At 43.8% G+C, this 12,528-nt stretch overlaps 1 protein-coding gene across 8 annotated transcripts in view; it reads right to left on the reverse strand.

Moving 5' to 3' along the window:
- The window catches only part of LOC107396890 (NLR family CARD domain-containing protein 3), a 44,742-nt gene that overhangs the window by 31,090 nt on the left and 1,124 nt on the right, over positions 1 to 12,528 (reverse strand). For 2 of the 8 annotated variants that reach the window (XM_070544232.1, XM_070544226.1), the window contains exons 2-3: positions 12,233 to 12,281; positions 7,160 to 7,291 (exon numbers count right to left, since the gene is read on the reverse strand). The exons of 1 other annotated variant lie outside the window; for it this stretch is intronic. In XM_070544232.1, coding sequence (XP_070400333.1) covers positions 7,160 to 7,248 — 89 coding nt within the window. In that variant the 5' untranslated portion in view covers positions 7,249 to 7,291; positions 12,233 to 12,281. Of the gene's footprint in view, positions 1 to 6,703; positions 7,081 to 7,159; positions 7,292 to 12,232; positions 12,308 to 12,528 lie in introns of those variants that run through there. 5 more of the 8 variants (XM_070544228.1, XM_070544227.1, XM_070544229.1 and 2 more) reach the window with 5 other exon arrangements.

The raw sequence follows: 12,528 nt of genomic DNA on the forward strand, positions 1-12,528 counted from the left end.
TTGCAAGGGTGATGGAGGGGGCATGGGAGTTTGCCCAACCAATCCACATGTGTTTTGTGGATTTGGAGAAGGCTTATGACCGTGTCCCCAGGGGCACCCTGTGGGGGACGCTCCAGGAGTATGGGGTGGGTGGCTTTCTGTTAAGGGCCATTCAGTCCCTTTACCAGAGGAGCGTGAGTTTGGTCTGCATAGCCGGTAGTAAGTCGGACCTGTTCCCAGTGAGGGTTGGACTCCGCCAGGGCTGCCCTTTGTCACCGGTTCTGTTCATCACTTTTATGGACAGAATTTCTAGACGCAGCCGTGGTGTGGAGTGTGTCGAGTTTGGTGGCAGGAGAATCTCGTCTCTGCTTTTTGCGGATGATGTGGTCCTCCTAGCTTCATCCAGCTCTGACCTTCAGCTCTTGCTGGGTAGGTTCGCGGCCGAGTGTGAAGCGGCTGGGATGAGGATCAGCACCTCCAAATCTGAGACCATGGTTCTCGACCGGGAAAGGGTGGCTTGCCAACTCCGGGTCGGGGGAGAGGTCCTACCTCAAGTGGAGGAGTTTAAGTATCTCGGGGTCTTGTTCACGAGTGAGGGTAGGAGGGATCGGGAGATCGACAGGCGGATTGGTTCGGCGTCTGCAGTGATGCGGACGCTGAGCCGATCTGTCATGGGGAAGAGGGAGCTGAGCCAGAAAGCCAGGCTCTCGATTTACCGGTCGATCTACGTCCCAATCCTCACCTATGGTCATGAGCTTTGGGTAATGACCGAAAGAACGAGATCGCGGATACAAGCGGCCGAAATGAGTTTCCTCCGTAGGGTGGCCGGGCTCAGCCTTAAAGATAGGGTGAGGAGCTCGGACATTCGGGAGGGACTCGGAGTAGAACCGCTGCTCCTCCGGATCGAAAGGAGCCAGTTGAGGTGGTTTGGGCATCTGGTCAGGATGCCTCCTGGACGCCTCCCCGGGGAGGTGTTTCGGGCATGTCCTGCCGGCAGTAGGCCCCCGGGTCGACCCAGGACACGTTGGAGAGGTTACATCTCCAATCTGGTCCGGGAACGCCTTGGGGTCCTGCCGGAGGAGCTGGTGGACAAGGCCGGGGAGAGGACGGCCTGGAGCTCCCTAGTTGGGATGCTGCCCCCGCGACCCGGACCCGGATAAGCGGAGGAAGACGACGACGACGACGACGACGACTTTGATCTACAATGGCTATGACCAGCTGAAACCTCCCAGCAGATTTACAGCAGCACAGTGCCTTCCTTTTCCTCAGAAGACTTCCAAAAAGACTTCTCCAGAAGATCACAGTTCTTGAAACTAAAATGTCTCGACTAGAAGTCAGCTTGAAAGTAAATGGATTGTTTGGAAATGACAACACCCTCTCATCTATTCAGATTGCTGGACAAGCGGATGGTGGGACACAGCCAGTAAGCAGCAACAACGCTCCAACAAAGAGGCCGGAGGGCTCTCTGCCTCTTGATAAATCTGTGAGCAGTCATCCGTGGAATCCTCTTGGTGCCAGGCCAGAGTATATCAGGTCCCTGGGGAGTGAGAGGAGGACAACCTGCTTCAACTACACCCTCGCATCGAGAGATCACAGATGCTAATGACTGGCCAGCGCTACCTTCCCAACATCATGATACCAGTTCACAACAGCAAAGAGCTGGCAAAACGAAGATTAAGATGAAAACCAGAGGAATGTCTCATCAATCAAGCATTCAGGTCCAATACAACAGATTTCTGCCACTGCCTAATGACCCAGAACTGGATCAACATAACAAAAATAATAAAAGCTTAGATGCTGAGCCTCAAACTCTGATAGTGGGTGATTTCCATGTGAATAATGGGAATTTAAATGGTACAAATGCCAGAACATACTGTTTCCCAAAGGCACAGTAGCTGACATGAGAGACAGAATCCTAAGAATCCTTGCTTAACACCCAGCAAACTCATTATTCATGTTGGTGCAAATGACATTAGGAAAAGACAGTCAGAGATGCTGAAGCAGGACATTACTGCTTTGTTGAAATCACTCAGCTCTCTGAAAACTAAGGTGTTTTTCAGTGGCCCGCTACCACCGGTCAGAAGAGGGTTTGAAAGATCCTCCCAGATTTTTGCCTTCAACTCCTGGTTAACTTCTACATGCTACAGAGAGAATATTTGCTTCTTCAACCATCTGAACTTCTGGGATCGCAGACACTTCTTTTTTCCAGGTAGAATTTGTTTAAACAAGTTTTGCGTCAAACTCTTCACATGAAACCTTCTACACATTTGATGTGTTTCTTCTGCATCCCCTACAAATGACACTAGAATAGGGTGACCATATTTCCAATTCCAAAAAAGAGGACTGGAGACCTACCTATGACATCACACAAGGGCTGGGCGATAGGGCCTAAAATCAATATCACGATATATTGAGGATATTACCTCGATAACGATAAATGGACGATAACTACAGGTATGTGCAGAAACAAAAGTTGTCCACTAGATGGGGCTGTCACATGTATTACATTGAGTCACGTGACTCAAGGTGGTACAGCTTCTCAAAGGGACATGAACGCTGCCAACCTACACGCATATTTTCATTTTTTTATTATCAAATTTATTGACATGGGAAAAATTATCTCGATAACAGTCAGAAATTTCGATAACAATACAGTTCTGATTTATGGCCCAGCCCTATGTCACTCTCTGGCAACACCACACAAACCACGTTGGGACCCATTCCAGGTGAAGAGCTAAAATTTATATCAGATTCTGCCAACAAAAAGGCTCTAAAACAATTCATATGTAAATATTTTGCATATTTATTGCAAAATCTCATTTTTTCTCAAAAGTATAATTTGTAGGCATGGCTAAGCCTAAAATATTGACCCGTTGCCACGTCAGTGGGTGTGACCTATTTCTTTATAACATAGCACGCCCCTAGGCCGATTAAAACTATCAGCCTCATGCCATGCTTTTACTGAGGATTATGAAATTTGGTACACATATGTAGAGTCTAGTAGGTTTGAAAAGAGGGTGGGGCTTAAGGAGTATGGCGAATTTAGGCATCACACCATGGAATTACGTTTGCCTTTAATTTCCTCAATTTCACATCTCATCTGTGCAAAATGTAATGTGATTTACACTAATCCAATCCCAGACAGATAATTATATAAATTTTCCATAGGCATGGCCTAGTTTTATAGTGCTCCCTAGGACCATCACAACAGTCAGCTTTGTGTCGTGCTTCAACTGAGGATTATGAAATTTGGTACACTCATGATGTGTCTTGAGACTTACGAAAAAGTCTCTTGAAACCATGTTTCAAAACCAACAGGAAGTTGGTCATTTTGGTCAGATGATGCTATTTTGTCATTTTAACACATATTATATTTTAACTAACTTGTCATAGGGCTTTAGGCCTATGACCTAAAATTGATAAGCCATTGGGAATCAAAAGTTGTCCAAATAGTTTTCAAAAGGACTAATGGTGTAGTTTGGGCTTAGTCTCAAATATTGAGATTTTGATATTAAAGTCCTTGGTTTATTAACTTGCAGACACATGATCAGAGCTATATCCACCTTAGTGTGTGTCATCACAAATCTCAAGACAATGACAGTGTCATTTCCTGCCATCACCAAAACCACTACCCCTGACAACAGGAAGTATATTGTTTTACTCTAAAAGGTCCACCTCTGACCCTTAATATAGAATCAACATGGGACACTGCCCAATGACAGAAGACATGCTGGTGTAATGCAGCATTCAGTACTGAGATATTTCAAGAGAGAATGGGGTTGTGGTGGCACGGCAAAATCTGATGGCAAGCCGTGGCCTTAGAATTGGCTGTAATTTCATCATACACACTGATTTTCACCAAAATTAAACACAATAGATGTTACAGCCTCTCAAAGAAAAGTTTGCAAATTGTTGGTAATTCTAGTCTTAATTTTGCCACAGGACCCCTTGCATGCATTCATCTCTTTAATAACTTCTACAAAAAAAGGTCATAATATGTCAGTATGACGTTCTTGTTTAATCCTTGTAGCTGTGTTGAGTGTTAACTTGACAAGGTTTGCCTTTTATAAACAACAAGCTATGAACAAGCTATCCTATCCAATCCTGATACCATTTAAATATAGTTATTGTCCCATAAATAAGTCTGAGATACTCACTCAAAAATGGAACCACAATTAGCCACCTCCTCTACATAGATGACATAAAACTGTATATCAAGAGCGTGCGAAACATTGACTCACTGTTCCACACCACCAGGATCTACAACACTGATGTTGGAAAGTCATGTGGACTTGAGAAGTGTGGTCGAATGTTGTAATGTGATGAAGGAGCTATTCCTGACAAAGGAAGGGAAGATAATAGATACAGGAGGGGTCTCACTCCCAGAAGGAACAAAATCAGACCTTGAGGACAGCTACAAATTCCTTGGTGTCCAACAAGCAAATGGCAACCTCGATGAGGCTGCAAGGAAATAAGCCACAACCAAATACTTAAAACAAATAAGGCAAGTCCTAAGAAATCAGCTCAAGGGCAAGAACAAGATAGAAATCAGCTCAAGGGCAAGAACAAGATTCGGGAAATAAACAGCTACGCCCTGCTAGTAATCAGATATCTGTCAGGAATAATGAGCTGGCCAAAAGAAAAAATACAGACCACAGATGTTAAGACACAAAAGCTCCTTACCATGCATGGACCATTCCACCTCAAATCCAGCACCCCAAAACGGTATGCTAGCAGTAAGGAAGGGGTCAGAGGACTAGCTAGTGTGAGAGCTATGATCCAAGATGAAACAGCCAAGATCTTTAAGTACCATCAAGGATAAGACCTCTACAGATGACATGCTCAGTGAATGTCACACACAATGGCAAACAGAGAAGCAGGTGCTGGAAATACTATTGTGGAAGGACACCCCTACATGTGATGTACCACCGACAGGACATAGGACATCTAAGACAAACAAAAACTGAGATTTAGGTAGCATGAGGTTGAGGTTTCTGAACAGAAACATTAGTAGAAATATTAGCTTTACCTATGCACTCTTCTGAATAAAGATTTCTGAAGTTTGTACTGGAATATACCCATCTCTCTCCAAGTTAAATGGTCACAGGCTCAAGTGCTCGATTGACTACTGGTGCTTCTGAGGCCTTGACTCCCCCAAAAAACCTCTATTTCCTCTTTGATTCCTTGATATTTTGAATGGTATATAAAAATGTGTATGCAGGTCTAATAATGTTTAAATGTCCCCTTAAGCCATGAAATTGTCAGAATTGTATATTTTTGTAAACAGACCGCATAAACCCTAATTGTCTCCATAAAACACCAGGTTGTCAAGTCCTCATAAGCCTGTGAAAATTCATAAGTGAAATGTATGTTTGTTCTGATATGTTTTTCTTATTTTTGAAGTAAGACTTTTCTTCTATGGGTAAAATAAAATTTTTGACATACTTTTCGTGTTCACCAGATGCAGGGAAAGGTGTGTCCTCATAAACCATCAAAAAGTCACGGTGGCTTCATAAACCATATACACACGTATGTGTGTGTGCATGTGTGTGTGTATGTTAGTGCGTATGTGTGTGTGTGTGCGTTTGTGTGCGTGTGTGTGTGTGTGTGTGTGTGTGTGTGTGTGTGTGTGTGTGTGTGTGTGTGTGTGTGTGTGTGTGTGTGTGTGTGTGTGTGTGTGTGTGTGGTGTGTGTGTGTGTGTGTGTGGTGTGTTTGTGTGTGTTTGTGTGTGTGTGTGTGGCGTTTGTGGCATTTATAAATAAACTGAATTGAAACCTGTTTCCCATTAGAAAAGAACACAACTGCAAATGCTGTTACAACTATAGGCCAGCGGTGGTGCTGAATTACCATTGCGTAGCTGCCAGCCACCGACAAGAAAAAGATTATATAACATGACTCATCCAATCATATTCAAAAAGCATCAGTAAGCCTAGCTGACATAGAGCAGGTTGGTTCTCCAGCATGTGTAACCTTGGTGACTGGGAGGGCTTTCAAGCTAGCCACATTTGAAGAACCGATTAGGGGTGGTTACACTGGGAACCTTTTTTGTATACTTACTGTAAAGATTAAACCCCCCCCCCCCCCCCCCCCCAATGTCCTCATGCCGGTTGTCCCCGCCTCACCCCACTTCTAAAGTCAAAACTATGTCCATGCACCATTCAGACTTTAAACAGGTCACCAGAAGCCGGACTGCTACCAAAAACTACCAAAAACTACAGACTGGTCCTGATGTTGTTGGGAATCTAACGGTGAAAATGGTTGTGATGGAGTTGTGCTTCTGTCTCTGGAAGTCAGAGTTTTAGGGGAGGGTCTTAGCTTTTTCCACTGGAGATTTGATCCTGTATGTTTGTAACTGTCAGTCTGAGACAGATGAGAGTTTCTGTTACCATGGAGACACTAAGGAGCTCCAGCTTCAGCTGACTGTTCATCATTTGATAAAAAATCCATCTGATGGATGATCTGAACATGGTTCTGGTTCTGGTTCCTGCTGGATTCTGTCATCAGCCGCCCTGTTCACTACAAAATCAGCATCCTGTAAAGACTCACATTAGTGGAGCAGCTTTCACAATTATTCTCTCTGAACAACAAGTTTTAAACTAGTTACAGACAAATTGCAGCAACTTAGTCTGAGAGAAATGAGAAAAAGCTCCATCTCAGAGATTCACCAGAAAACCATTCTCTTTAATATAATCCAGCGTCTCCTGGAGACTGAGACACACTCACTGCTGCTCACTGGGAACACGCTGGTTGAATTTGATAACCTGTCCCATTGACCATCTCTTAAAGGACACACAGCTGGGTTCTGGTCCAGGTCCAGGCTTACTCTAACTTAGAGGCTTGTGATCTGAAGAGAGGATGATCCTTTAGCAGGTAGCATTTGTGAGGAAGATGGTGGAGTTTGTTTAGTTAGACTTATTTTGTTTATTAATTTTGTTTATTCTCACAAAGACAGGTGCTGGACACAATCATTTTTGTGATGCAAGATCATTTTTTGCTCTGGCCCTCAGATTGACCCTATTTAGGTTTATATTTGAGAAAATATTAAAGTATTTCAGATTGTTTGAAACACAGACAGAATAGATTATAAAGTCTTTAACTCATTAAGAAATTGAAAAAAAAAATATATTTTACTTGAATAAATCGAGAAGAGTGGTGGACAGTTAGAGATGATCATCTGACCTCTGAGTTTTGCTCTGGCTCTCATGTTCTCCACACAGACCAGTTTTAGAGGGAGGGACTCCCTCCTCTCTGTTCTCACACTGATCCATGCTGCTGAAGTCACACCAGCTCACACACACGTCACACCTTCACCTGCAGAGGAAACACACATCATTCATCTGCACATCAACTCTGATCGTCCTTCACATCATTTGTGCTGTAAAAAGATCAGCTGCTCCTCCACTGATTGGCTCTTCTTTGTTTCATCTCATCGGTTGGATGTCACCAGACAACAATTTAATAGAATGATGACAGTAACAAAAAAAGTACTGAATGTTTCTTTCTTTCTTTCTTTCTTTCTTTCTCGCAGCCTCGCCTCTCATCTCCACCAGTGTGTGAATGGATGAATGATACACTGTAGTGTAAAGCGCTTTGGAGTCCTTACTCTGAGAGGCGCTATACAAGTGCAGGTCATTTATCATTATCATTCTTTCTTTTTTCTTCCTTTCTTTTTTTCTTTTTTCTTTCTTTCTCACCAACCTGAAAGGAGGTCTGTAGATGGAAATAAGCTGAAGCATTGTACCTCCTTTAAAATTTAAATGAAAAAATAATCTGAGACCATGGTCTTGAATCGTAAAAGGTGACTGGAGGGAGGGAAGTCTTGGCCTCCCTGCTTAGGCTGCTGCCCACACGACTCGACTCCAGATAAGCGGAAATGGATGGATGGTAGTATAGATGTAAGAAAATATTGATATGGCAATATATTGTGATATATTTTCCTGCAACATTATATCAAAATTCAAATTATGTGACTCAAATTTTTTGAATAATTTACATGCAAACGTTTGTGTATTTTATTTTCTTTTGGTGCACTTCAAATGCCAACCACTAGTTGGCAGCAGTGTGCAATGGGTTTTGTTTCCACCACTGAAATGTAAATCCCTCATTTATGGTTCAGATACCTCATGTTAAACATGTTACGCATCAGTTTAGACTCTATTGAATTTTTCTACAATAAATTCAGTCTAAAAACCACTAATATCATCTAGCTGGATATCGCAATATCATCTCCCCTGTATCGTGATACATATCGAATCGCCAGAATTTCTCCAATACACATCGCTAGATGGAAGTGAGTTCCTTAATTTAGACGGAATGAATAAAAAAGGGAGGACTCTATAATGATAAAACTCTAATCTACAAAAGATTAGAAAGGAGGACAACTATTAATAATGAAGTGATTTAATGCATAACAGCTGAAATCATAGACAGAAATAAACTAGAATGGTCAGCTGTAGAAACAGAACATCAGCTTATTCATCAGTCTGAATCAGAACGGGACATTTTTATAGGTGGGACTTTCACCTTGACTTGCTGATTACAAGTAATAATAAAAGGTCCAGATGACTTTATTGGTAGCATGTGTAGCATAGCTGTTTGCCCAGATAGCAAGACCAGCTGGAATAACATCACATAGAGCAACTTTAATAGAAAATGTGTTCACTGATTTAATAGAAAAGAATATAAAATGTGGATTATTAATCCACCACATGATGTTTGCATCCTTTACCTGTCACTATAAAAATAACAGAGGAAGTCACATATATGTAGAGAAGAATTACAACGTAAAGCAAACAGGACAAAGGAAAACTTTGACCTGTTCTTACAGGATGGGCCATTTATATGGACACATCTTAATAAAATGGTGATATTAACGTCCTGTTTGTGGCACATTAGTATGTATGAGGGGGCAAACTTTTCAAGAGGGGTGGTGACCTTGGTGGCTATATTGAAATCGGCCATCTTGGATCCAACTTTGTTTTTTCAACAGGAAGATGGTCATGTGACACAAACTTTTTGAAAATTTTCACCAGAAAAACAATGGTGTGCTTGGTTTGAATGTAACTTTATTCTTTCATGAGTTATTTACGCGTTTCTCTTTGTTCACAGCTGAAGAGGTTAACATATGAGGGGCGGATCGAAATTGTGTTGATGTCTGGTGAACGCAGTAACCGGGTCATTGCAGTAGATTTCAATGCAAGACACCCTACAAGACCAACCATTTCCCATGCTACAGTTAGCAAACTGCTTGCTAAGTTTCGTGAAACTGGTTCAGTGTTGGGACTTGTCCCGCGGGCCCCTTCTTTGTGACCCCCGAACCCCGCGTGCACCCGCCAGTGGTAAATTTATCCAGTTTACTTATCTTTCAGATCTGTTATCAGTGTTTTAGTCTTTTACTTATACAGCATCTATTTTCTAATATATACATTTTAACCTGTATCACTCATATGTATTGTAAATTATTTTCATTTAATTATTTCTTGTCAGTGCGCCCCAGGGCAGCTCATCCCCACCAGGGTGTGAATGTGTGTGTGAATACGTGTATGTGTGTGAATAGGTAAAGTGCCTTGGAGGGTTCCAGGACTTTAGAAGGAGCTTTGTCAAACACATTTATCATTTAATTATTTTTCAAGACTTTAATGCTTTATCATTTATCAGTGCATTTTGCGTCAGCCTGAGGAAGTTTGCAGCCACAAACGAAACGTACCGGGAAAACAGGTAACAAAACTGTTCTGTGTTTTAAAGAACTACAGCATGGAGTCTTTATTCATCCAGTGTTTATTTTTTATTTGCTTTCTGTCACGATTCGGTGTTGGTAGGACCCAAAATGCAGGAACCCAAGATGACGCGAGGCAGGAGGTGATGTAAAGTAAAATCCTTTTATTAGGATGAATGAAACTAATATATCCAAAAGGGCTGGAGCCAAAAAACCAATAAATCCAAAGAGCTGAGCAGGAGATCAAAACACTAGAGACAACACAAGCAGACTGACAGAATTACCACAATGGACCGACACAAGACAAAGACAAGACAGGCCTTAAATAACAGGGAGGAGTAATTAAGGGAACAGGAAGCAGGTGAGTGGAGTGAGGGCTGGAGGGAAGGCAGGTGACAATAATTACCTAAATGGGGAAACAGAACCAAAGGAGGTCAGATAAACCTAAAACTACAAATCCAAACTAAAAGGCTGCGGGAAGGACTAACACACACACACATATACTGGGCTGGGGAACAACAGGCTGGAGCTGCAACTAGAGGGACGGAGGATAACTAAACACCGGATCTGAGGGAAAGATATAAAGGCCTACGAACAGGACACAATTTAGAGACGCAGACAAAGGACACATGAGGGCGCTATGAGACACAGAAGGGAAACTAGAGAGGATGGAGAAACATCAGGACCAAAGAAGTCTAGGGGGCCGGCGACAGGGGACCAGGAGGCGGGACCAGACAAGCCTAGGAGGCCGGCGATGGGGAACCAGGAGGCGGGACCAGGAAACCCTGGGGATAGGGGGTTTTGGAGGAGGAGGACGAGGAATGGTCTCTGGAAACTTGCGAGACAGGAACACTTGTGACTGGGAGACTCGAGACAGGAACACTTGCGACTGGGAGACTCGAGACAGGACCCTTGGACCGGAGGCGTAGACCCTTGGACCGGAGCCACGTGGACGGGCTGGACCGGAGCCTCTGCATCCTCCACCGCCGAAGCAGGATGCGATGCGTCCTCCGGGACCACCGCCGAGGCAAGATGCGATGAGTCTTCTTGGACCACCGCTGAGGCGAGATGCGATGCATCCTCTTGGACCACCGCTGAGGCGAGATGCGATGCGTCCTCTTGGACCACCGCCGAAGCAGGATACGATGCGTCCTCCGGGACCACCACGGGAACAAGATGCAGCGCGACCTCCGGGACCACCGCTGGAGCAGGATACAGAGATGGTAGCTGGGGTTCAGACGCGGGTCGCCGAGCAGGGGCCTCTTGGGTAGGCGGCACAGCTCTGGAGTCTGATGGATTCATGAGTCCGGATTTGGGTTGCAGAGCAGGGGCCTCTAGAATAGGCGGCACAACTCTGGCAGCAGATGAATGTTGGCGATGTCGACCTCGTGCGCGGCTCTTAGGAGGAGTGGAAACGACACCCGCAACGCCAACTGGACCTGGTGAAGGTTCGGCCCATCACAGATGCAGAGATGGTGCCGATTTCAGAAGAGGAGGATGTGTTACAGCCCACCGGAGAAGATGTGGCGGCGTTGTCAGGACCAGGTGAGGGTGTGGTGGTTGGGTCCATCAGAGACGCTGAGACGGTGCCAACCGGTTCAGGGGAGAAAGAGATTAAGCTGGTTCTGATGGTTTGAACCGGGGCAGGAATGGACAGGAGTTTAGGAGCAGAAGGAAGAGATATGGAGGAGGAGGTGGCAGGAGCGACTGGTGGAGGAGGGTCACAGCCAAAAGTGTAGAGGAGCAACGCAGCAAAGTCCCAAAACGACACAGCCGTTAGCTCTTCTACATCGAAATGGTCAGCAACCCACCACATGACTTTACCTCCCAAACAAAGCACCATAAACGAGACCTTGTTAAGCTCAGAAGATTCCAAGTCCAAACAACGGTTACAGTCCTGAATGAAGTTCAAACAAGTGTCCGGATAACCATATTGATGGTACATCTCCTCTTCAAATCAATCAATCAATCAAATTTTATTTCTAAAGCGCTTTTCAAACAAAGTGTTATTCAAAGTGCTTTACAAAATGACCCCAGATTCCCATAACAGGTTAAAAACATTAACAAACATATGCAATCACACGCACACAAACACAGACTCACAGACACACACGAGTAAAAATTATATTAGGCTGAGTCCAGATGAGCCAAGTAAGGTAACGCAAGGAAACGCCATCAGAGGAGCCGTCTGCCCCGGCAGCATCAGGTCTTCCACACTAAGTCAGGGCGCTCAGTGGAGGGGGAGCATAGACCCCCACCTATAGAGCGCCCAGGAAGCTACAGTCGACCACCGCTCCCGGGGCAGAGGGCCCCCACAGAGGAAACACTGGATTAAAATGAGTAAAAATGTAATAAAAGAGCTAATATAAATGACAACAATTAGAAAATAAGTAATAAATAAAATCATAGACAGTAAAATAATAATTTAAATAATAAAACTGTGCTAAAATATAATCATATAGAACAAAGCAAGTAATAAAATATAATCATGTAAAACGAGAAATAAAACTGTAGTAAATATTTAGATAAAAGCTAACCTCTTGTGTACCTGGAGGTTCTGCTGGGTCCTGGTGTGGTCGGTCCATTCTGTCACGATTCGGTGTTGGTGGGACCCAAAATGCAGGAACCCAAGATGACACGAGGCAGGAGGTGATAAAAAAGTAAAATCCTTTTATTAGGATGAATGAAACAAAAATATATCCAAAAGGGCTGGAGCCAAAAAAACAATAAATCCAAAGAGCTGAGCAGGAGATCAAAACACTAGAGACAACACGAGCAGACTGACAGAATTACCACAATGGACCGACACAAGACAAAGACAAGACAGGCCTTA

This window comes from Nothobranchius furzeri, chromosome 14 (genome assembly GCF_043380555.1).
Source record: "Nothobranchius furzeri strain GRZ-AD chromosome 14, NfurGRZ-RIMD1, whole genome shotgun sequence".
In the NCBI taxonomy this organism is placed as follows: domain Eukaryota; kingdom Metazoa; phylum Chordata; class Actinopteri; order Cyprinodontiformes; family Nothobranchiidae; genus Nothobranchius; species Nothobranchius furzeri.